The sequence below is a fragment of the Antennarius striatus genome, chromosome 16, assembly GCF_040054535.1.
Source record: "Antennarius striatus isolate MH-2024 chromosome 16, ASM4005453v1, whole genome shotgun sequence".
In the NCBI taxonomy this organism is placed as follows: Eukaryota; Metazoa; Chordata; class Actinopteri; order Lophiiformes; family Antennariidae; genus Antennarius; species Antennarius striatus.
In genome coordinates, this window is record NC_090791.1 from 19,977,392 (window position 1) to 20,001,884 (window position 24,493).

The 24,493-nt window shown below is 47.5% G+C and overlaps 2 protein-coding genes across 5 annotated transcripts in view; both read left to right on the forward strand.

Annotated features, from left to right (window-relative positions):
- smg1 (SMG1 nonsense mediated mRNA decay associated PI3K related kinase) overlaps positions 1–10,396 on the forward strand; it is a 40,309-nt gene extending 29,913 nt beyond the window's left edge. For 2 of the 3 annotated variants that reach the window (XM_068336228.1, XM_068336230.1), the window contains 18 exons: positions 184–356; positions 451–730; positions 1,641–1,913; positions 2,052–2,286; positions 2,431–2,642; positions 2,757–2,913; positions 4,177–4,366; positions 4,441–4,721; positions 4,856–5,095; positions 5,580–5,717; positions 6,107–6,259; positions 6,352–6,531; positions 6,844–7,071; positions 7,192–7,403; positions 7,498–7,598; positions 7,724–7,900; positions 8,004–8,110; positions 9,179–10,396. In XM_068336228.1, coding sequence (XP_068192329.1) covers positions 184–356; positions 451–730; positions 1,641–1,913; positions 2,052–2,286; positions 2,431–2,642; positions 2,757–2,913; positions 4,177–4,366; positions 4,441–4,721; positions 4,856–5,095; positions 5,580–5,717; positions 6,107–6,259; positions 6,352–6,531; positions 6,844–7,071; positions 7,192–7,403; positions 7,498–7,598; positions 7,724–7,900; positions 8,004–8,110; positions 9,179–9,256 — 3,415 coding nt within the window. In that variant the 3' untranslated portion in view covers positions 9,257–10,396. The remainder of the gene's footprint in view (positions 1–183; positions 357–450; positions 731–1,640; positions 1,914–2,051; positions 2,287–2,430; positions 2,643–2,756; positions 2,914–4,176; positions 4,367–4,440; positions 4,722–4,855; positions 5,096–5,579; positions 5,718–6,106; positions 6,260–6,351; positions 6,532–6,843; positions 7,072–7,191; positions 7,404–7,497; positions 7,599–7,723; positions 7,901–8,003; positions 8,111–9,178) is intronic. The other variant, XM_068336229.1, reaches the window with a different exon arrangement.
- Positions 10,397–17,002: 6,606 nt separating this feature from the next.
- hao1 (hydroxyacid oxidase (glycolate oxidase) 1) lies at positions 17,003–22,800 on the forward strand. 2 transcript variants are annotated; one of them, XR_011038388.1, is made up of 9 exons: positions 17,003–17,171; positions 18,909–19,060; positions 19,909–20,179; positions 20,290–20,462; positions 20,612–20,703; positions 21,414–21,572; positions 21,751–21,820; positions 22,193–22,323; positions 22,414–22,800. XR_011038388.1 is itself a non-coding variant. In XM_068337231.1 (8 exons), exons 1-8 carry the CDS (start codon positions 17,035–17,037, stop codon positions 22,258–22,260), a joined length of 1,122 nt encoding a protein of 373 aa, XP_068193332.1. In that variant the 5' UTR covers positions 17,003–17,034; the 3' UTR covers positions 22,261–22,797. The 2 variants fall into 2 exon arrangements, 1 of the variants encoding a protein (XP_068193332.1); XM_068337231.1 differs by having other exon boundaries at positions 22,193–22,797.
- Positions 22,801–24,493: the final 1,693 nt, after the last annotated feature.

Below are 24,493 nucleotides of genomic sequence, written 5' to 3' on the forward strand. Positions count from 1 at the left end.
ATATATATGCTTATAGTATATGAAAAACATGTGTTATAATGGGAGTCAATGGGACCATTTTTGACCATTTTAGGTATTGTGTGTATTTGGAGTCCTTCACACCTTCGTATTTCAGAGATGCCCAGAAGTTGATCTGATGAAGCACATCCTGACAGCTGACCCCCCCTGGTTATCTTGTCACAGGTACTCTGAACACACCCAGCTGCAGTCGCGGCAGAGGACAGTACAGGAGGCCATTCAGAGCAAACTGGCTGACCTGGACCAGTGGATCTCCCAGTACCAGGCAGCATTCTCCAACCTGGAAGCGACACAGCTGGCCAGCCTGCTGCAGGACATCAGCAGCCCCATAGACCTGGGTTCGTCTGCGTGGATGTCCTCCAGGCATGAAGTGATGTTTAAAGCCTTATTACATTTTCTAGGTGGTTTATATGTTCTATGTGATTCTCCCAGGTCCTCCTAGCTATGTTCCAGCTACAGCCTTCCTGCAGAACGCAGGCCAGGCTCACCTCATCAATCAGTGTGAGAGCCTGGAGGCGGAGGTGAGCTCCCTGCTGCAGCAGCGCCGTGGGGCCCTTCGCGGCTGCCTGGAGCAGCTGCACAGCTACGCCACGGTGGCTTTGCTGTACCCTCGAACTACCCTGCTGCTCCATCGCGCCCACCAGTGGAAGGCCTGGTTAGAAGAACTGCTGACAGACATGACAGGAGAACGATGCCAGCAAATCTACAGACAGTAAGGAACCAGAATGGACACGTCTTCATTGTGACATAATGGTGATTCAGGTGCACACAGACCATTAGACTAGGAGTAGTCTCGACTTTTCTTTCTTTCTACTAATGAGATTTGTTCGCTGCAGAGTAAGCTGTCAGTCCAAATTCTACAGACGTAGAATTTAGAATTGCTGTAAGGATGCAATTTTCTAAAAATCCATTTCATGGAACGGCCAACTCCTCTTGTTAGGGCTGCAAGGATCGTCCCTTTGGATTTCATGTGAGCTGAACAACGTTCTGCCACAGGGTTTCAGTCACTTGAAAACAGAGAAAAATGGAGCCTTAAGCTGCCAATTAAATAGGGTTTATTAGAAGAGAGTAGAACAGAGGATTATTATTAGATTATTATTATTATTCCCAGTAACTGGGAAGTATCTGAATGTGTTCTCTAATTTGGATCGGTGTGTTTTATCCAGACACCTCAGGCCTAATCCAACTGTAAGATGGTATTGTTTTGTACAGTTCATTGTGTTATTATATATAACACAATGTCATGTTCTGTGACTTCATCCAGTCCACAGCCTGTAGGAAATATGTGGTGTCTTGTGCCGCCTTAAACCCAATTCTCCATACGCTGTCATCAGGAAACATGACTGAAGACTATTTGAATTATTTTAGTTGACATTGTTTTGCTATAACATTTTTTTCTAACTTCCTCATCACTTTCCATAATCCATGTCCTGGTTGTTGAGGATAAACCACAGATTGGCATTAACATTTTATCTGAATACAGTATTTTCCGCACCTAAAATCCTTTAATTTTCCCAAAAACCGACGGTGTGCCTTATAATCCAGTGTGCCTTATAGAGCGGAAAATAGTGTATATCATTTAGCTATGTCACAACTTGGTTTGATTTCCCATCTCTCCACAGGTATGAGGTGCTGTTTTCTCCCCAGCCCCCTGCAGCCTCCTGCCAGTTCCTCTCTAGTGTGGAGTTGACTTTGCAGCACCAGGTGGGCGACGCTAACGACAGAGTGATGCACCAGGCGGAGCGACTGAAGGCGGAGGGCACGACGGCAGCGGTCTGTGAGGAGCAGCTGCAGGAGATCGAGCACTGCACCACAGTTTTCCTTCGGGAGAACGGGGAGCCGGGCTCCCTCAGCCTGGCTGGGATCATCACCACTGCCCTCTGCAAGCTCTGCAGGTGGAACGTTACTCCCTTCTGTACTTCACTTTGCCGTTTAAAATAACAACCTGAGCCTCGGACAGTTATTTTAGAAATATTTCTAACTTGTAGACCTTAAAAGATGAACAGGAGCTCACTGTTTCACCCCCCCCACAGGAGAAACCTGGTCATGGAGGATGCAGCTGCGAGTGCTGGAGAGCAGCTGGTGGACCTGACGTCTCGTGATGGCGCGTGGTTCCTGGAGGAGCTCTGCAGTATGATTGGAAATGTCAGCGCACTGGCGACACTGCTGCAGTGCTGCCCCCTCCTGCATCACGACCTGGAGCTGCACACCCCCTCAGCGGCCATTCAAACCGTTTACCTGGCCAATGCTGTGTACACATGCTTACAGGTGGGGGCGTCATCTAAAGATGGTAACGTTAGCAGCAGCCCATGGTGTGGATGGGGAATAGAAGCTGCTGGAGTTTCATCTAGTGGAGGATGAACAGACAGAACCAGAAGGACTCATTTGATACTGGTTTCTTGTTCATTGAAGGAACTGAACACCAACTTCCGTCAGATCATCTTCCCAGAGGCTCTGCGCTGTATGATCAAAGGAGAGCCCACCCTGGAGTCCATGTTGGCTGAGTTAGAGCAGCTGGTGGAGCAGAGCTCCGACGGTCTGGGCCTGCAGGGTTTGGTGGACGGTCTGCAGGCCACCGCGGGCCTGGACCTGGACCTGGACCACCACTGCCTTCACATTACAAGGTGTGTGATGCCATAAAACTCTCCTCTTGGTTCCATCAGACACTCCAATTGTAAACGTGAATGTTTGTAATCCGAAGCGTGTCTGCTAATCTAAAGAGACGTTTGTGTCATCAGGATGCTGCGTGCTCAGTACTCGGAGCTGATCCAGCCTCGCAGCATGGACGGACCGGGCCAGGATACGCCCAAGATGTCTGCGGGTCAAATGTTGTTGGTGGCCTTTGACGGCATGTTCACCCAGCTGGAGAATACGTTTGGGCAGCTCACAGAGAAGGTAGCGTTCCCGTCGTCTGTCATATATAGTGAACGTTAGGAGTTAACAGTAAGGAACAAATATATAAGAAGATTTTGGTCTTTTAGTGCAGGTTTGGTCCTCATGAAATGTGCTCGTGCTACGTACTGAAGCTGGTCACACATCTGTCTTCTTTACTGATCATAAGATGCTTCGCTCAGAGCGACACCGTGATCGCTCGTGGACGAGCTCTGACACACGCAAACGTTATCGAATCGTGAGCTGCTGCAACTTTTCCTCTGATTCTCCATCCTCTGTTCCGTAACTGGATCAGTTGTCATGCAGAGTTCATTTTACCTCCAGAAAGTAGTGCATCCCTGGGATGCGCTTCAAAAAAAATGTGTGCACCCCAGCATGACGTTTTTAATAACAGAATATACGGTAGAAGCCCTATGCAAGGATTGAGTTGTGCCAATAGTGAAATTTAAAAACTAAACGGTAAATTTTAATGATTTTATTAATAACGATGTCATAACTGTTTAAGTAAAAAAAAAATTATATATATATATATATATATATATAAACATGTTAAATGTTGGTAGTCATTTAAAAAGAAACAGTTCTGGAAATACAGATGTAATAGTTTTTGGGGTTTTTTCACTTTTGCTTTTCACTCAGTCGTTTTCTTCCTTTAATTCATATTTTCTCCTGTGGACACTACACCAAGCTGACAGAACCTTCACACACACATTTCACTCATATCTATCAGTGATATCTGTCTCTGTCTCTTCATTAACTTTTCATTGGTTTTTTTTTATTCGAGAAAGCACTCATTGTCACTTGGTTTTTCTCTAACTTTTGCATCTTTTTTGGAGGCATGGTGACAATCAAACCTACCTTTATTTGTATAGGGTTTAATCACATCAGCAAACATTTCAAAGTGCTTTAACAGTCAAACCCAACAGAACCCTCCAGAGCAAGCATGAGCGACAGTGGCGAGGATTTCCTCGACTTTGCTGTCGAGGAAATCCAAAGGCCATGATTAGCCGCTACGCTAGCACCGTATTACAGCACATTGCTCTAATAATGAACGACTCGTAAGAGGTTAGCCGGAATACGTGATAACTTTCGCTGTCAGGTTTAAACTGTAAAAACAACTAGCTTCCTCCACAGTTCTAAAATGACAGGAGATATTTAACAGCGATTATGCGACAGCAGCAAACCAGGACGCCGAAGCAAACAAACACAACAGGAAATGACGAACACGCTTACCGCAATCGTTTCCTGTCCCTCTCTGCTCCTCAGCTGAGTTCCCTGGAGGTCCCACCAGCCTGGAGGAAGGTGGACGTTCTGAGGGAGGCGCGGGCCAAGCAGCTCCTCGTCTTCGACAGCCTGAACCAGCGGCAGCTGATGGAGGAGGTGTTCTTCCTCAAAAGGCTGCAGACCATCAGGGATTTCTTCAGACTGTGTGCCTCATTCGCTCAGGCTCTCTCTGGTAGGAGATCCTAATAGCAGCGATGGTAAATGAACCGTCCATGATTGAACCGGTGCTGACCGATGTGCTTCCAGGTGCGGGTGTCCCTGCTGATGACCTGCTGCCTACAAATGGACCGGTGGCTTTAGGGAAGCCTCTGTGCTTGTTGCCCAGCGCCACGGGGTCAGGTGTGACCGTGGTGAGTGAGGAAAAGATGACCCGCCCCATCAAGGCCTTCACCGCTGAGTTTGTTGGACAGATGCTGATGGGTCTGCCCAGCCAAGCCCTGGGTCTGGCCCTCTGCAGCATCCTGTCCGCCCTGGGCCTGGACGTGGTCGCCCAGGTGGAGGCCAAAGACTTCGGCTCAGAGAGTAAGGTGTGTGTGGGTTCTTGTTCACCCGGATCATGGTGGCCTACATCCTGGCTATGTATGTTTGGAACCAAAATGTTTTCTCCTGATGAAGGAATCCAGAACCTTTTGTGATTCTGCGTGCGACTGTTTCTATGCAGATGACAACATGTTCTCTTCCTGCTGTGAAGGTGACTCTGGATGAGCTGTGTCAGAAGGCGGTGGAGCAGAGCCTGGCGTCCGGCCGCGTCTCCCAGCTGCTGCTGAACAGAGCCAACGTGCTGGCCTCCTCCTACGACACGGCCTGGAAGAAGGTGGACCTGCTGAGGAGGCTGGAGGCCAACCTGGAGGCCGCAAAGGCCGGCCTGCACAGGAGCCAGCTGCACATCGCCATGTTTCAGGTACACACTGACGTGTGTGTGTGTATCTGTGTGTGTGTGTATCTGTGTGTGTGTACGCTCCTGATGGGACGCATCCACACACACGCTAGAAGAACCCACAAAAAACACAAGTCGTGACGTTACGAGGACGCTGCTAATAAAGTTGATACACATTTGATTATTGATTATTATGTTTAGAACAGCTCCTCGTCGTTTTATTTATTCCTCCACCAGTCTGTGAAAAGATCACCAGGTGTTCAACCCGTCTGTGGCACAGAAAAAGGGTGTATACCACTGTTTTAGCAAATAATAGAGTTTTACAACAAGGGGCAAAAATACTTAGCGTGTTCTTAGCGTGTTCTCACAAGTGGAGCCAAACCATCACATGTATGTTGGAGTGGTGACAGTTTATTTGGGATTTTAAGCTGTCAGTTGTTTCTTCGTTTGTGGAAAATATGGATGTTTGTACTTACATGGACATGACTGTTGTCCCCCCCCCCCCCAGTGGCAGCATGAGGACGTCCTGGTCCCCAACAACCAGCCTCTCAGTGTCAGCGTCCCCCCCCGCTCCGTCATCCTCAGCAACATGAAGAAGAAGCTCTACAAGCTGAGTCAGGATGAGGGCGCCATAGTAACCATCCAGGTCAGTCCCCCCCCACACCATAGACAGGTCAGTCCCCCCCCACACCACAGACAGGTCAGTCCCCCCCCACACCACAGACAGGTCAGTCCCCCCCCACACCACAGACAGGTCAGTCCCCCCCCACACCACAGACAGGTCAGCACCACAGACAGGTCAGTACCCCCCCCCCACCACAGACAGGTCAGTACCACACCACAGACAGGTCAGCGTCTCACCACAGACAGGTCAGAACCCCCCCCACCACAGACAGGTCAGAACCACAGACAGGTCAGAACCACAGACAGGTCAGAACCCCCCCCACCACAGACAGGTCAGAACCCCCCCCACCACAGACAGGTCAGAACCACAGACAGGTCAGCGTCTCACCGCAGACAGGTGTCTGTCCTCAGGAGAAGCTGGCGGCGCTGGAGTCGAGCATCGAGCAGCGCCTGAAGTGGGCCGGGGGGGCCAACCCGGCTCTGGCCCCCATCCTGCAGGACTTCGACCTGTCCATCAGGGAGCGCCGCGCTCTGGTGTCCAGAGAGAACCAGCGCACCAGCCAGGTCACATGACCCGCCCTTCAGCTCTCTGCTTCAGGCCCCCCAGCGTTGGGAGGATGGCCGGAGCTGATGGAATGTTCTGCCCCCCCCTGCAGGTCACCTTCCTGTGCTCCACCATCCTGAACTTCGAGGGGCTCCGGACGCGGTCCCCCGAGGCCCTCAACATGGACGCAGCGCTGTTTGAGCTGCTGAAGCGGTGCCAGCAGACCTGTTCCTACGCCGCCCAGTTCAGCAGCTCCGTGTCGCCCCTGGAGCTCCAGCTGCTGCACAGGCTGGTGGGTCTGACCTCTGACCTCAATCACCTGCAGTCAAACCAAAAGGGATTGAGAATATTGAAAATGTTTATTGATTATTTATTAGTTTTGATGGCATGACTTGTGAATATGAATATTTTAAGCTTGAGAACAAGCAGGTGCTTCTTCGTGGGTCACGGGGGTTGCTACTAGGATATTATGTGTTTACATTCTGCTTTATTGTACAATCACATGATATGTGCCGCCCCCTGCTGGTGAACTTTTCACGCGTGTCGTGAGGTGAAGCGGTTTCCCCGTTGTCCTCTGTAGCTTCACCCTGTGTGACCTCCACAGACTCCTGTGCTGGACCTTCCCATCGGTTCTCCTGATTGGCTGAGCTGCGCCCAGAGGAGGCTGGAGGAGGAGCTTAGCGCGGAGCGGAGGACTCAGGAGGAGCGGGAGCAGCAGCTGGAGTCGTACGGAGAGACGCTGCAGCTCCTGGTGGACTCCATGAAGACCACGCTGTCCAACCACAACCGCCAGCTGGCCGACGTCAAGCACCTGCTCAGAGCCATGGCTAAGGTACGCACAGCGCTGGGTTTGACACTGTTGAATTATGGGTAACATCAGTGGTCTACTTGCAATATTTTGTGTTTCTCAAAATTTTGACAATTTGCCTTTATACACTAAACCGAAACTCAGGATGAGGAGGGAGCGTTGGCAGACGGCGAGGACGTGACGTATGAGGGCAGCGTGCGTCACTTCCTGTTGGAGTACAAGGCGTGGCAGGACAACGTCCAGCTGGTGCTGTTCACGCTGGTGCAGGCCAGCGGGCAGCCGCACAGCCAGGAGCAGCTGGAGCTGCTGGAGGAGGTTCCTGCCACCCTGAAGGACCTGCACTCTCAGAGCCAGAGGTCCGCACACCCCCAGAAACACACGCACACACGTGTGACAGAACGAGTCCTGTGCTAACAGTGTGTGTGTGTGTGTGTGTGTGTGTTGTTACAGTGTGTATAATGGCCTGGTGGGCTTCGCCTCCCCGCTGGTGACAGACAGAGACGGGGAGTGTTCCAGTCCTGTTTCTGTAGCACAGACCAGCTTCGCAGCAGGTAGTTCTGGAGACGCTTGTGGAGTCTGTCTGACCTTTGACCTTTGTGAGATGGATCAGGGGGGAATGAGAACCCGTTCAGAACCCCTGGTTGAATCCTGTTTCCTGTCACGTTCTTGTCTTCAGCTGTGAGGTGCAGCGGGGTGAAGACTCAGCCGGACTCCATGTCCCAGAATGCACGCAAGGCGCTGCCACGCAACCTGGGAACCCCCACCGACACCCCACCCGGCACGCTGCTGATGAACAGCAAAGGTCTCAACCCCAGCCCAAAGAGGGCCGTGCGTGACCCCAAAACAGGACGAGGTACAGTCGATGACCCCTTCACTGGTCGTGTGAACGCAAACCTCTATCAGTCAGGAGGGGGCTGAGCTCTGAACCTGCTTCTGTCTGTCCGTCCGTCCTGCAGCCGTTCAGGAGAGGAACTCGTACGCGGTCAGTGTGTGGAAGAGGGTGAAAGCCAAGCTGGAGGGCAGAGACATCGACCCCAACAGGAGGATGAGCGTCACGGAGCAGGTACGAGTCTCACGGGCGGATCCACCGCCGATCGGTTTGAAATGTAGCGTCAGCACATCGCACCGAGGCGAACGTGAGCACGAGAAACAAAACTGAAAAATAAATGATGAAAGAAAAAATAAATCCTAAGAACTGGATGATCTAAAGGCTTCTCTATTTTAACTTCTTTTTTTTTTCACTAAAGTTTTAGTTAAACTTCATTCTGGGCATCCAGGAAGGTCTGGGAGCAATTTCACCCTCGGGGATCTATTAAAACGGCCACACACATTCCCTAATCCAGTCACAAAAAGTCTCATAAAAGTGTAAAAAATAATCTAATACAGAATTTTTTTCTTTTCATTAAATTCATCAGATCTTTTGTATTACTTCAGACCTGTCCATAAATATAGTATATAAAAAATGTGTGGTTATAACGGGAGTCACTTGGACCATTTTTGACCATTTTAGGTATTGTGTGTCAATAACAGGCATTAAGGAATTTAGAAAATGAAAAGATGAAAGAAAATTATTGGCAAAATTTTCTGCACTACAAGGCGAACCTTCAATGAATGGCCTGTTTTTTGTTTTTTTAAATCCATACATAAAGCGCACTGGATTGTAAAACACATCTGAGAACTCATCTTCAATGATGGTCTATTTTAAAACTTTTTTTCATATATGAGGCACACTGTCGGTTTTTGAGAAAATTAAAGGCTTTTAGGTGCGCCTCATAGAGTGGAAAATGCTGTATATTTAGTCTTTTAATTGACTGATTTATTAGGAGAGAAACGCATAAAAGCAACAAATGGCCCAAAAGTGACAAAAATGTCACTTTTGGGCCCAAACAGTTCCCAAGAGTTAAGATACATTAAAAATGTCTTAGTGAATAATTTCAGGAAAATCTTGAGGAAAACTACAAAATCCAGTACAAAGCGGTGAAACATTTTGACCTGTGATGGAACCGAGTGAGTTCTAGATGTGATGTTTGAGGACTAATCTCTTAATGGAGCCAGTTTGGAACCAAGTGTTTAAGGGGAGGCGGTGTGATGCGGCGTGGACCTGAGCCGGTGTCCTGTGTTGTTGCTGCAGGTGGACTTTGTCATCAAGGAGGCCACCAACATGGACAACCTGGCCCAGCTGTACGAGGGCTGGACCGCCTGGGTGTGAACGCTGCACCGCTTCAGATCTTTGGTCAAGCAAAGGCTTGGAGATCCACCAGAGTCCAGCGGGTCTGGGGTGCCGCAAAAAAAACAGCACCCGGCCAATCTGGGGGGAGGAGGTAGGAAGCAGATGCTTAGTCCACCCTCCCAAACTCCTGGGTACCCAGAATGGGGCGGTGACTTCCTGGCATCGCTGCAACCACACTCCACCCCACCAGCAGCGATGGGGCGACCAGCGCTCAGCGTGCCCTCAGCCCCTTCTTCTTTTGTGGGGTTTGACTGGGCAGAGCAGTGCTGGACGGGGGGGGGGGGGGGGGGGGAAGGAGGGCATAGGCCTCCTCACCCTCCACTTGGAAACCCATTCCCCCATCACCTGCTTAGCTCCCTACACAAAGCACCACAGCCAATCAGACTCCACCTGAGGGCGGGATGAAACAGGAAGTGAGCGTTTTCCCTCTGAAGCACCCAGCTGACACATTGTGGGCGGGGCTTCTAGGGGACTGGAGGTCAGATGATGAGTTTTACGTGGCCACGCTTGTTTTTGTCTACTCTATTTGATCAATGGTGTTGTGATTGTGATTGGCCGTTGGGTTCCCACGTTTGGGCCGCAGCAAAGAGGGACGCCGTTCTGCAGGAAACCTGAGACGAACGACGTCGGCGTGGAAACCAAACTGTTCTGTGAGCTGCAGGAAAGAGTTGAAGGTTGTCAAACCTCCAGGAATAAAATCACGTGTGCTCGTTTCCTCAGGGAGGCTCTTCGTGCTGTCATCGATGAAACGAAGGCCTCGCGACAGTTTTGACTGATTATTTTTTGAGATGGGACACTTAAAGGTGAAGAACCTGCTTCTCATTATTTTTCTTTTGTGTGCATCTTTAATCTGTGTAGTGCTGTAACTCTTCAGTCCTATAGTTAAAACTTAAATCTGCTTTTTTTTCACTTGGCTGTTAAAAATTTTGCTTGCCTCATATGTGTTCACTCCCCATCCATATGCTTGCATTTTATAAATTTTGATCCTTCTAGTTTTACATTTTTAGTGGGAGAATTTGTTTTTTTTGGTGATGGCGTAAGATGTTAATTCTTAAACGTTTTAATAGATTTTGTTGGATGGCAAATAAACATTAAACTGAGAAGTAGTGAGTTTTTTTATTCAACAATAAATTCTTCAGATTCCTTAAACTGAATACAGCTGGTGACGAAACCGTACCATTTATATTAAAGGTTTGTTTCTTTAAAATAAATCCTTTTCATTTGTCAGGTTATTAAACCCACAGAACTCCATCAATCAAGGATCAAACTATCAATCAATAAAGAAAAATAACATCAGACACAAGTTAGGACGTTAACTTTGTTCACAACGTTTAGTCAGAGTTAAAATGGGCTGAACTACTGCATTGTGGTTGTAGTTGTAGTAATGTAGTTTTTGCTCAAATCACACTTTTGACCTATTTATTTTTAGACACCTTTAATGCTCTCGCGGGCCACATAAAATGATGTGACGGGCCACATTTGGTCCCCGGGCCTTGAGTTTGACACATGCTTTAGATGAATGCATCTGAATGTTGACTGTTGCAGAGGGCAGCTTGTTTGAACGTCTGCAAATGGAGTTGGGGGTGTTGTTAGGATTAATGTCCTCCATGTTAAAAAATACGAGGAGATCCAACATTCAGTACCATCAGGGAGGTGTCAGATTGGCCCAGAATTGACTCTGCAGCAGGACGACATCCCACACATCCAGCCAGTGTCAGTAGAACCTGATGTCCGTGTAGCCTTACAGTCCTGGAGGTGATGGTCTGGTTTTGGGGACCTCTGCTCAGACAGAACCTTCAGAGGAGTGTTGGTGTTAATAAGGAATCATTCATTTGTTGTGTATTTTCATAATGTTGATGTCACCTTCAGTGTATATCAGCTGTTTCATAATCCACTGAAGCACTCACCACACCCACTGACCACCGTGGATGCTGTAGATGTTACAAATACCAAGTCAGCCACATTTCTGTGAAGTCCCATTTTTACTTGTTTAAAGGACGTTACATCAAAGCTGAATCAGCCTGTGGTGTTTTTCCCACTTTAATTTAGAGTGTAACTCCCAATCCAGACCTCCATTTGTTGATGCATTTGATTTTCATTGGTAATTTTTGTGTACATTCAACTATGGAAAGAAAGTAATATAAATATTTAATTCATTCAGATCTACAATGCGTTACTTTAGTACTCCCTTCATATACACATATACACTGCTCAAAAAAATAAATATGTATATAATACTGCTCACAAAAATTGAAGACACACTTTTTTAACTGGGCCTGGCATGAAATCAATTAAACCTGTCTGATAATGTTCTGGTTGGTTCAGCAGCTGAGGGCATCGTTAATCACTTTCAGCTGTATTGGTGTTCATGGATTAACAACAGGTGCACTACAGTGGCAACAATTAGAAAACCCTCGAAACAGGACTGGGTTCACATGTGGAGGTCATCTGAAGTTTCTCCCTCTTGATCTTTTCTGGCTGGTTTTCCACTCCTGCTGGTTTTGGCTTGAGTAACCATCTCTACTGGCAGTATGAGGCGATTCCTTAACCCTACAGAAGTTGCACAGGTTGCCCAACTTCTCCAGGATGGCACATCCACACGTGCTGCAGCAAGAAGGTTTAATGTGTCTCCCAGCACAATCTCCAGAGCATGGAGGAGATTTCAGGAGATTGGTGGTTATTCTCCGAGAGCTGGACAGGGCCTTAGAAGGTCCTCAACCCATCAGCAGGGCCGATGCCTGCTCCTCTGTGCAAGGCAGAACAGGCTAAGCACTGACGGTGCCCTACAGAATGACCTCCAGAGGGCCACTGGTGTGAATGTCTCTACCCAAACAATCAGGAACTGGCTCCATGAAGGTGGCCTGAGGGCCCAACGTCCTGTAGTGGGCCCTGTGCTCACTGCGCAGCACCGTGGAGCTCAACTGGCATTTGCTCAAAAACACCAGAATTGGCAAACCGCCACTGGCGCCCTGTAGTTTTAACAGGCAGGTTCACCCTGAGCACCTGGGATGGACGTGAAAGAGTTTGGAGAAGACAAGGGGAACGTTATGCTGCCTGCAACGTCGTTCAACACGACAGGTTTGGTGGGGGGTCAGTGATGGTCTGGGGAGGCGTATCCATGGAGGGACGCACAGACCTCTACTGCCTAGGAAATGGTGCTCTGACTGCCATAAGGTATCCAGATAACATGCTTGAACCCATTATCAGACCCTACGCTGGTGCAGGAGGTCCTGGTTTCCTACTAATGCACCACAATGCCCGGCCTCATGTGGCAAGAGTATGCAGGCAGTACCTGGAGGATGAAGGAATTGAAACAATTGAATGGCCTTCACGATCCCCTGACTTAAACCCAATAGAACATCTGTGGGACATTATGTTTAGGTCCATTAGGCGCTGCCAGGTTGCTCCTCAGACTGTACAACAGTCAGGGATGCCCTCACACAGATCTGGGAGGAAATGCCACAAGACACCATCCGTCGTCTCATTAGGGGCATGCCGCGACGTTGTCTAGCATGAATACAAGCTGGTGGGGGCCACACAAGGTACTGAAAAGCATTTTGAGTTACAGAAATTAAGTTTTTGAAAAAATGGACTAGCCTGCCACATCTTCATTTCCCTCTGATTTTAGGGTGTCTACACAAATGAGCCCTCTGTAGGCTGAAAACTTTTATCTCCATTAAAAGACTTGGCATCCTTTTGTTCCTCAGACGTTGCTCTGTCGTTATTTGTAGAGATATCCAACTTCATATTGAGATCTGATGGATCTAATGTGTTTCTTTTAAGTGTTCCTTTAATTTTTGTGAGCAGTGTGTGTATATATATATATATAAACAGTATATATGATTTTTGATAGACAACTAGGGGATCATCAGACAGTAACAATTTCTTAGTTGGCAATATTTATATATATATTTATTTTTTAGTTGTTTAACTAAAACGACAGGTCCACACCAGTTCATCTTCCCCCAGAATGAGAGAATAAATTAGCTCCATAAATGCTTCTTTCTAAAAGAAATTTATATATATATATATATATATATATATATATATATATATATATATATATAATTTCCAACTATAGAATTGTTACTTTCTGATGAGCCCCTGGTTGTCTATCAAAAATCAAACTATTTATTTTGGTTCATCATAGCTTTTATTCACCTCCATCACTCCTGGGACGCTGCACAGCTGTTTCTTTATGTGGGTAGTTGTGTGTCTTTCCACTGTCAGCATATTAACCATTTGTCAACACACACTTTAACCATATGGGTTCAAAGGTCACAAGCAGAAATGGGAGCACTACTTCAAAACCTAGAAACAAGAACTATAAATGTATTTGGTCTCCGTCCATAAAGCACTTTAAGAGAACGACGGGTTGAAGTCCAACATCTGACTTTAATTAAAGTGATAATTTAATGTCTGTGAACCAGACTGATTGGAGACATGTTCATCCAGTCGGGGTGAGACATTCACAGCCGTTCTTCACTAAACAAAGATCATCATTACAAACAGTAAAAATTCAGACATCACATCTTCGTCATTTCCTTTCGGCTTTTCCCTTCAGGGGTCGCCACAGCAAATCAGTGTCCTCCATCTAACCCTGTCTTCTCATCCTCTTCTCTCACACCAACTACCTTCATGTCCTCTTTCACTACATCCATAAACCTCCTCTTTGGTCTTCCTCTAGGCCTCCTGCCTGGCAGTTCAAAACTCAGCATCCTTCTACCAATATATTCACTATCTCTCCTCTGGACATGTCCAAACCATCTCAGTCTGGCCTCTCTGACTTTATCTCCAAAACCTCACCACAGTTTTGTACACCTTTCCTTTCATTTTAGCTGAAACTCTTCTATCACACATCACACCTGACACTTTCCTCCACCCGTTCCATCCTGCCTGGACACGCTTCTTCACCTCTTTTCCACACTCTCCATTGCTCTGGACTGTTGACCCTAAGGACTTCAAATCCTCCACCTTCTTGATCTCTTCTCCCTGTAACCTCACTCTTCCACTTGGGTCCCTCTCATTCACACACATGTACTCTGTCTTACTGCGGCTAACCTTCATTCCTCTCCTTTCCAGGACAAACCTCCACCTCTCTAGCTTCTCCTCCACCTGTTCCCTGCTCTCACTACAGATCACAATGTCATCTGCAAACATCATAGTCCATGGAGATTCCTGTCTAACCTCGTCTGTCAGCCTGTCCATCACCATAGCAACAAGAAGGGGCTCAGAGCTGATCCCTGATGCAGTCCCACCTCCACCTTGAACTCCTCTGTCACACCTACACACACCTCACCACTGTCTTACAGTCCTCATACATGTCCTGCACCGCTCTAACATACTTCTCTGCCACTCCAGACTTCCTCATACAATACCACAGTTCCTCTCTGGACACCCTGTCATCAGCTTTCTCCAGATCTACAAAAACACAATGCAGCTCCCTCTGGCCTTCTCTGTACTTCTCTATCAACATCCTCAAAGCAAATACTGCATCTGTAGTACTCTTTTTTGGCATGAAACCATACTGCTGCTCACAAATGTTCACTTCTGCCCTTAGTCTAGCTTCCACTACTCTCTCCCATAACTTCATTGTATGGCTCATCAGCTTTATTCCTCTGTAGTTGCCACAACTCTGCACATCTCCCTTGTTCTTAAAAATGGGCACCAGCACACTTCTCCTCCATTCCTCAGGCATCTTCTCACTATCTAAGATCCTGTTGAACAACCCAGTCAGAAACTCTACTGCCACCTCTCCTAGACACTTCCATACCTCTACAGGTATATCATCAGGACCGACTGCCTTTCCACTCTTCATCCTCTTCAATGCCCTCCTCACTTCATCCTGACTAATCTTTGCTACTTCCTGGTCCACAACAGTCACCTCTTCTAGTCTTTGGTCTCTCTCATTTTCCACGTTCATCAACTCTTCAAAGTACTCTTTCCATCTTCCCATCACACTACTGGCACCTGTCAATAGACTTCCATCCCTATCCTTAATCACCCTAACCTGCTGCACGTCCTTCCCATCTCTGTCTCTCTGTCTTGCCAACCTGTATAGATCAGTCTCTCCCTCCTTACTGTCCAACCTAGCATACAAGTCATCATAAGCCCCTTGTTTGGCCTTTGCAAAAAAAAACACAATGCAGCTCCCTCTGACCTTCTCTGTACTTCTCTGACACACCAAGTACTCTCCTACCTGTCTCCCTGATCACATTAGCTGTAGTTGTCCAGTCATCTGGAAGCACCTCCTGACCACCCAGAGCCTGTTTTAACTCCTTCCTAAAAGTCCTGCAACACTCTTCCTTTTTCAGCTTCCACCATTTCGTCCTCTGCTCTGTCTTTGTCCTCTTCATCTTCCTCACCACCAGAGTCATCCTACACACCACCATCCTATGCTGTTTGGCTACACTCTCACCTACCAATACTTTACATCTTGTGTAGATGGTGTAACCTGAAGGAGGTCAATGACTGTAGTCTACCTGTGTGCTCCTACCTCCACTCTTATAGGTCACTCTATGTTCCTGCCTCTTCTGGAAGAAAGTATTCACTGCAGCCATTTCCATCCTTTTTGCAAAGTCAACTACCATCTGTCCTTCTGCGTTCCTCTCCTGGATACCAAACCTGCCCATCACATCCTCATCACCTCTGTTTCCTGCACCAACATGTCCATTGAAGTCTGCTCCAATGACAACTCTCTCACTTCTAGGCAAGCTCTGCATCACTTCATCAAAGTCCGACCAGAATTTCTCCTTCTCCTCCAGCTCACATCCTACCTGTGGAGCATACCTGCTAACAACATTGAACATCACACCTTCTATTTCTAGCTTCAGACTCATCACTCTATCCGACACTCTTTTTACCTCCAGGACATTCCTAACAAACTCCTCCTTCAAGATAACTCCTCCTCCATTTCTCTTCCCATCTACACCATGATAGAACAACTTGAACCCTGCTCCTAAACTTCTAGCCTTGCTACCTTTCCACCTGGTCTCCTGGACACACAGTATGTCTACCTTCCTTCTCTGCATCATGTCAACCAACTCTTTACCTTTTCCTGTCATAGTTCCAACATTCAACGTCCCTACTCTCAGTCCTATACTCTTGGTGTTCCTCTTCTCTTTCTTCGAGTGAACGCACTTTCCTCCTCCTTCGACCAACAGTAGTCCAATTTCCACCAGCGCCCTGTAGGTCACCAGCACCCTGTAGGTCAACAGCGCTGATGGCGGTCGTTGTTAACGCAGGCCTCGACCAATCCAGTATGGAAGTCATAGGTTTGATTCGCATCTTTGATTTGTCAAAAGTTTTACGCAGGATGCCCTTCCTGACTCAACCCTCTGTATTTATCCGGGCTTGGGACCGGCACAATAAGACACTGGCTTGTGTCCTCTTGCGGCTACATTGTAATAAATACCATACCACATACCAATAACAATAAATAATACATCTGACAAAAATGTAACCAACTGCACCAGGTGGTGGTAGAAGGCTAATTTAATTTGAAGGTTGAGGTTTAGGTTTATCTATGGCATGATAACTGTGTTTGAACTACATAATCATATTTGTGTTTGTCTTTATCTTGTGTAAATGAAGAAGAGCTGATGTTACGATGAAGCTGATGACGTGTCTGACAGGTTAATGATTGCTCCAGTGGTGCATGTGTGTGTGTGTGTGTGTGTGTGTGTGTGTGTGTGTGTGTGTGTGTGTGTGTGTGTGTGTCAGACACGGTGACCCTGTCAGTGCCAGAGTGGACAGCCATGTCTGGACCGCGTGTGTGTGTGGCCGACTTTGAGGAAGAAGCCGGGAGAGTTCTCCCTAAGGCCGTCTACGACTACTACCGCTCAGGAGCCGACGAGCAGAGAACACTGGCCGACAACATCGCTGCTTTTAACAGGTGCAGTTACATATGTGTGTTTATGAAGGCTGAACATGTGTCCCTGTGTTAGAGTCACACTCGTGTGTGTGTGTGTGTGTGTGTGTGTGTGTGTGTGTGTGTGTGTGTGTGTGATCATAATTCAACCTGTGTGGATTCATGCAGCATCAAGGAGTATTTTAATTCATGTTCTACAGCAAATTCTATTTGTGTCAGAATAATTTTATATGGTGTCGGATGAAAAGTTTTGAAAAGTGTCTGAACTTTAGTCCCAAATTGTTGATTTCTGATTGAGAAATTAGAAATCAATATACGTTCATCGACCCCTCTTCTAATGAAAGGGGGGGAGGGGAAGGTATGGAGAAATGTAATGTATATACATATGTGAAAAATAAATCTGACAGAGAACGTCCAGCAACCAGTCAGTAAAACCAGAAACAGCCTGTCCAAACCAAACAGTCACCACCTGGATTCACCACTGGTCAAACCGTTAATGTTTGGTGAAATTAAATCATAAAATATGAACAGCAGAACTCACATTTGTGTTTAACGGTTAAATTAATAAAGATTATTTTACAATACTTCCATCACTCAATCAGAAATCAACAGCTTGGCAATAAATGTTTACTCTGACTACTGTACCAGCATGTGGGGGCGCTGTTCTGGTCTGGGTTCAAGGTCAAGGGTCAAGTTTGGGTTCCGGTCGAGGTTCATGTCTGCTCAGTTTTCTTGAATGTACACACTGACTCAGCTTTGGGGGGTTTTAACCTCCAATTGATAAAATCAGGTGTCCAAACAATTTAAAATTTGGTTGAAAGCTCATGTCTGTTAGAGGATCTTTGAGGTAAATTGTTAGCTGTGAAAGTTTAAGACACATTTTCATGCCAAATGTTCTTATCTGTACGTTTTAAGAAATGACTCCTTAACAGTCAAATGGTCAAGCTGTTAGCTCACCTGGATGTTTATAGCTAGCCTGTTTTAGCATCACTGTCTGCCCCCACTGTGTTTTCAGCCCCATATTTTAATGTAGTTCATCTTAATCAGATGGTTAGATTATAAATTTTAAGTTTCTGGCCCAAAAAACCTGCCGAAAGTGAAATTCGTGCTTATCGTATTTACTTTATTTTGTGAATTTGAATGTGAATCATTACAGCCCTACGATTAGCTGGCGAGGCGTCCGGTGTGTACCCCACCTCGAACCATTAGTACACTGGGATAGGCTCCAGCAGTGGCCCTGGGGCCGGCAGTGGCTCAGCGGTGGAGTTGGTCATCCAGTGTTCGATTCCCGCTCTCGCCCAGCCAGGAGTGTGAGCCCATTCATCCAGGTCATGGTTATCCACACGTGTTTAAATCAGTCCACTGGATTGTAGAAAGTTCCTTGACGACGTTTCGCCGTCATCCGAGAGGCTTCTTCAGTTCTGGTGGTGCTGGTGGTCTCAGCTCTGGACCTCTATGACATGTGGTCAGTGCTGTTCATACTCCAACAACCAGGACCCAACTAACTGCCCCAATGATGGTCGGAGTGTCAGTAGTGGTCATCCAATTGTCAATTTCAAAGACGTAACTAGTAGCCCTCGTATGCTAATGTTGTTCATTAGCATGAGCCACTTCACATGAGTCAACCTGCTGACTAGTTCTTTTGGGAGTTTGGAGAGGACCTGATTGTAAACTGGCAAAAGACGATGTTGCAGACATCATTTACTTGTTGTTCTTGCACCAACAAGGAGAGCTGAATGTGTTGTGTTGTGTTGTGTGCAGGTGGTGTGTAGTTCCTCGTGTGTTACGGGATGTGTCCACAGTGGATCTGTCTGTCTCTGTCCTGGGCCAGGAGCTCAGCATGCCTCTGTGTGTGGCGGCAACAGCAATGCAGAGGATGGCTCATCCAGACGGGGAGGTGGCTACAGCCAGAGGTACACACACACACACACACACACACACACACACACACACACACACACACACACACACACACACACACACACACACACACACACACAGAGCTGTCATTTTTCAGAATGAAGGTAAACCAGTCAAATATCATTGTCAATATATCAATATATCAGAAGTTTAATTTTCATTTTCTGTGCTTCGTACTACGCTTGAAGCCTGTTAGGCTGTGATGATCCTGTTTCTCCCCATTAAACCAGGATTCCAACTGGTTTATAGTTGAGTCTACTTGTATGTAGCACATAAGGTAATAAGGTCATGTACAAACTGAAATGGAATTAAACAGTAGAAGAATAATGGAGGTTGGATGTTATATCAGATTTGGTATCCAACACTACGATCCTCCGTGACACCATGAACACGACCAGCAGCACTGTGGTAACAGTACTGGGAGAACAGTAACAGAACTCAGCTGGTAAATGATTCATGCATTCACTGTATGGAACACGTTACATATTGACGTCCTCTGACTGGACAATTCAAATTTAATATCAAGCCTAAATCAAACTGTCAGTCCGCTCTGTAGTCAGATCATGAATGGATCTCAGCCACTTCCTGGTCAACGTGTCCAGTTACTGAGCCTCATTTTGTTCCAGGTGGAACAGACACCTTCTACTGTTCAATTCCATCCCTTTTCCAGTGTGCATTCCACCATATTTATTCTGTCTTTGCTAACATTAGCTCCTGATACAAGCAGGTTAACGCCTGTAAGGCCAGATCCTAATTATCCTTATTATTTATTACAATAGGTCTCAACACTAATAATGATAATAATAATGACCGTGGTGACAAACACTTTGACTCTCTTCAGCATGCAGAGCAGTGGGAACGGGGATGATGCTGAGCTCATGGGCCACTTCTACAATAGAGGAAGTGATGTCAGCGATGACATCATCAGCAGGCTCTGGGGGTGTCCTGTGGCTGCAGCTTTACATCTACAAGGACAGAGCCCTCACCCTGTCGTTGGTCAAGCGTGCGGAAGAGGCGGGTTATAAGGCCATCTTTGTTACCGTGGATACGCCATATCTGGGCCGGAGAAGGGATGACATGCGCAACCACTTTAAACTTCCCCAGCATCTTAGGTAGGAACCAAAAACAGCTGCAGCAATTCAGAAAACATGATGTAGAAAACATGATGGCTAAACACATCTTCATTCTGTGTGTGTGTGTGTGTGTGTGTGTGTGTGTGTAGCATGTCTAACTTCTCTACAGCCTCCTTGGCCTTCTCTGAGGGTGACTATGGCAACGACAGCGGTTTGGCTGTTTATGTTGCTAAAGCCATCGACCCCAGCCTCTGCTGGGACGACATCACCTGGCTGAAGAAACACACACGTCTACCTGTCATTGTCAAAGGAGTACTGAATGGTACACACACACACACACACACACACACACACACACACACACACACACACACACACACACACACACACACACACTGTGCTACCAGTTGAAGATGTTTTCAGGTGTGTGTGTGTGTGTGTGTGTGTGTGTGTGTGTGTGTGTGCCTTTAGGTGAGGATGCTGTCCAGGCAGTGAACTATGGTGTTGATGGCATTGTTGTGTCCAATCACGGAGCTCGACAACTGGATGGCGTTCCAGCGACGGTCCGTGCCGTTCTGTGATGATGTCATCAGACCTTATAATCCACCTCAACACAATATTCATATTATTCCATCCACCTTAGAAATAAATACTAAAGCATCAGTCATCAGTGAGCCGTCAGGGTTAGAGTTAGGGTCAGATTTAGGCTTAGTTTTAGGGTTTAGGTCAGTGCTAGGGTCAAGGCTAGGCTAAATTCTAGGGTTAAGATTAAAGTTAAATCATAGTTAGGGTTGGGGTAAGGATTAGGGTTAGTATTAGGGTTCGGGTTGGTGTTAGCGTTGGAACTAGGGTTATGTTTAGGATAAGTTTTAGGATTAGGGTCAGGATTAGAGTTAGGGTTGGGATTAGGACTAGGGTTAGTATTAGGGTTGGGGTTAGGGTTAGGATTAGGGTTAGTATTAGGGTTTGTGTTGGTGTTAGCGTTGGAATTAGGGTTAGGGTTGGGATTAGGGTTAAGGTTAACTGGCTCACGACTCTACTGATACACAGCTCTGTGTTTGCTTGCATTAAACAAACTGACTCTGGTGTCACATTTCCCAATGAGTAGGATGTCTGCCTTCTGCCTAAATCTGTGCACATGGCCCTAAAGCTACCGCTGTACTGTCCTCGTTTCACATGGGCTTTGATGATGATGATGACGATGATGATACAGACATGGGCCATCACTGGGTAAAGTGCCATAAACATAAAGGAAGTGTGACTGTGTTTGTAGCTGGACATGTTGGAGGAGGTGGTGAGGGCAGTCCAGGGTCGCTGTGACGTCTTCATGGATGGAGGGGTGAGACGAGGGACAGACATCCTGAAGGCGTTGGCTCTGGGAGCCAAGGCTGTCTTCATTGGCCGCCCAGTCCTGTGGGGCCTGGCCTGTCAGGTGACTGACCACGCCCATCTGCAGCCTCCTGACGGGAGAAGCACACACTCCGGACAACACTCACGTTACAAACTTGTTTTCAGTCATTCATTTTTAACAAAATATTTTTCAATGCTGGCTCAGAAGCTCTAAAACTAAAGTGGGGCAGGGGTAACTATTTTGTGTGGTTTTTGCCCAGGGGGAACAGGGAGTGAGAGAGCTCCTGGAACTCCTCAAGGAGGAGCTGCGACTGGCGATGGCGCTGTCAGGTAAAAGACACGGAAACATCCGCTCAATCCTAACAGGGCCTCAGACAGAAAAATAACACAGACACACACTGGGACTGTCCCAAAGAGAGACAGCAGGCATATCAGTACAGTCAGTGTATAAAATAAAATACATACAAATATCATCTGGAGAATTCAATTGTTTCCTCACATCCTTCTTTACCAGGGTTTGACCCCACCTTCACAGATAACACACTTCATCTTTTGGAATCACGTTAGCTTACAATACCAGCAATTTCCTGGAGAAGTACAATAACCACTACCGTGTGTGTGTGTGTGTGTGTGTGTGTGTGTGTGTGTGTGTGTGTGTGTGTGTGTGTGTGTGTGTGTGTGTGTGTGTGTGTGTGTGTGTAGGTTGCCATGGTGTATCTGAGGTGACCAGGTCTCTGGTCAGGAGAGCAGCCTTCACCTCCAGGATGTGATAGAACAACCTGATGGAGCGATCACAAATGATTATTCTGCAAATATATATTTGGCAAATTAATGTACTGTTTGTGTTTTCCTAATTGTTTATGGTTGTGATGCTGCAGCTACATCATCTCATGCAACTGTGATTTTCTGCTTTCCATAGGTAGATGCTGCTCCACTGCATCTACTGCCAGTAGTGACAAACATGGAGAATATCTGGTTGTGATGAGTTTGATGGCTTCAAGATTCAATAACTTGTCGTTGCTCATTAATTAGTCATAATACCACAAAAGTCATGTTTGTGTCTATGATGCAGAGAAAATAAAGACGATATCAAATTTCCTCCGGTATTATTAAAGTATTCTATTTATCTATCCAATCATCCATCCATCCATCCATTCTCTTCCGCTTATCCTGGGTCGGGTCGCGGGGGCAGCAGCTTAAGCAGAGATGCCCAGACTTCTCTCTCCCTAGCCACTTCGTCCAGCTCCTCCGGGAGAATCCCAAGGCGTTCCCAGGCCAGCCGGGAGACATAGTCTCTCCAGCGTGTCCTGGGTCATCCCCAGGGCCTCCTCCCGGTAGGACGTGCCCGGAACACCTCACCAGGGAGGCATCCAGGAGGCATCCTAACCAGATGCCCGAGCCACCTCATCTGGCTCCTCTCGATGCAGAGGAGCAGCGGCTCGACTCTGAGTCCCTCCCGGATGACCAAACTTCTCACCCTATCTCTAAGGGAGAGCCCGGACACCCTGCGGAGGAAACTCATTTCGCCCGCTTGTATCCGGGATCTCGTTCTTTCGGTCACGACCCACAGCTCGCGACCATAGGTGAGGGCAGGAATGTAGATCGACCGGTAAATCGAGAGCTTTGCCGTTCGGCTCAGCTCCTTCTTCACCACGACGGACCGATACAGAGTTTGCGTCCCTGCAGACGCTGCACCGATCCGCCTGTCGATCTCCCGTTCCATTGTACCCTCACTCGTGAACGAGACTCCAAGATACTTGAACTCCTCCACTTGGGGCAGGATGTCATCCCCAACCTGGAGAGGGCACTCCACCCTTTTCCCACTGAGGACCATGGTCTCAGATTTGGAGGTGCTGATTCTCATCCCAACGTCTTCACACTCGGCTGCGAACCGTTCCAGTGAGAGTTGGAGATCACGGCTTGATGAAGCCAACAGCACCACGTCATCTGCAAAAAGCAGAGCTGCAATACTGAGGCCACCAAACCGGACACCCTCAACGCCTTGGCTGCGCCTAGAAATTCTGTCCATAAAAGTTATGAACAGAATCGGTGACAAAGGGCAGCCTTGGCAGAGTCCAACCCTCACTGGAAACAAATCCGACTTACTGCCGGCAATGCGGACCAAACTCTGACATTGGTCGTACAGGGACCGAACAGCCCTTATCAAGGGGTCCGGTACCCCATACTCCCGAAGCACCCCCCACAGAACCCCCCGAGGAACACGGTGGAACGCCTTCTCCAAGTCCACAAAACACATGTAGACTGGTTGGGCGAACTCCCATGCCCCCTCAAGGACCCTGCGGAGGGTGTAGAGCTGGTCCACTGTTCCACGGCCAGGACGAAAACCACACTGCTCCTCCTGAATCCGAGATTCGACTTCCCGATGGACCCTCCTCTCCAGAACCCCTGAATAGACCTTGCCAGGGAGGCTGAGGAGTGTGATGCCCCTGTAGTTGGAGCACACCCTCCTGTCCCCCTTCTTAAAAAGGGGGACCACCACCCCAGTCTGCCAATCCAGAGGCACTGTCCCCGATGTCCACGCGATGTTGCAGAGGCGTGTCAACCAGGAAGCCCCACAACATCCAGAGCCTTTAGGAACTCCGGGCGGATCTCATCCACCCACGGGGCCCTGCCACCGAGGAGCTTTTTAACTACCTCGGTGACCTCAACACCAGAGATAGGAGAGCCCGCCTCAGCGAACCCAGACTCTGCTTCCTCATGGGAAGGCATGTCTGCGGGATTGAGGAGGTCTTCGAAGTATTCTCCCCACCGAGTCACAATGTCCCGAGTTGAGGTCAGCAGTGCCCCATGCAATTTCCTCCGGGATTAATAAAGTATCCATCTATCTATCTATCTATCTATCTATCTATCTATCTATCTATCTATCCCCACTATATACAGTGTGGATGCTGCACTGCTTCCCACTCCTGAGACGCCTGATGGTGGACCAGAATTTCTTCAAAGCCATCTTGAAGTCGTCCTCCAAGGCATCACCGAACTCCT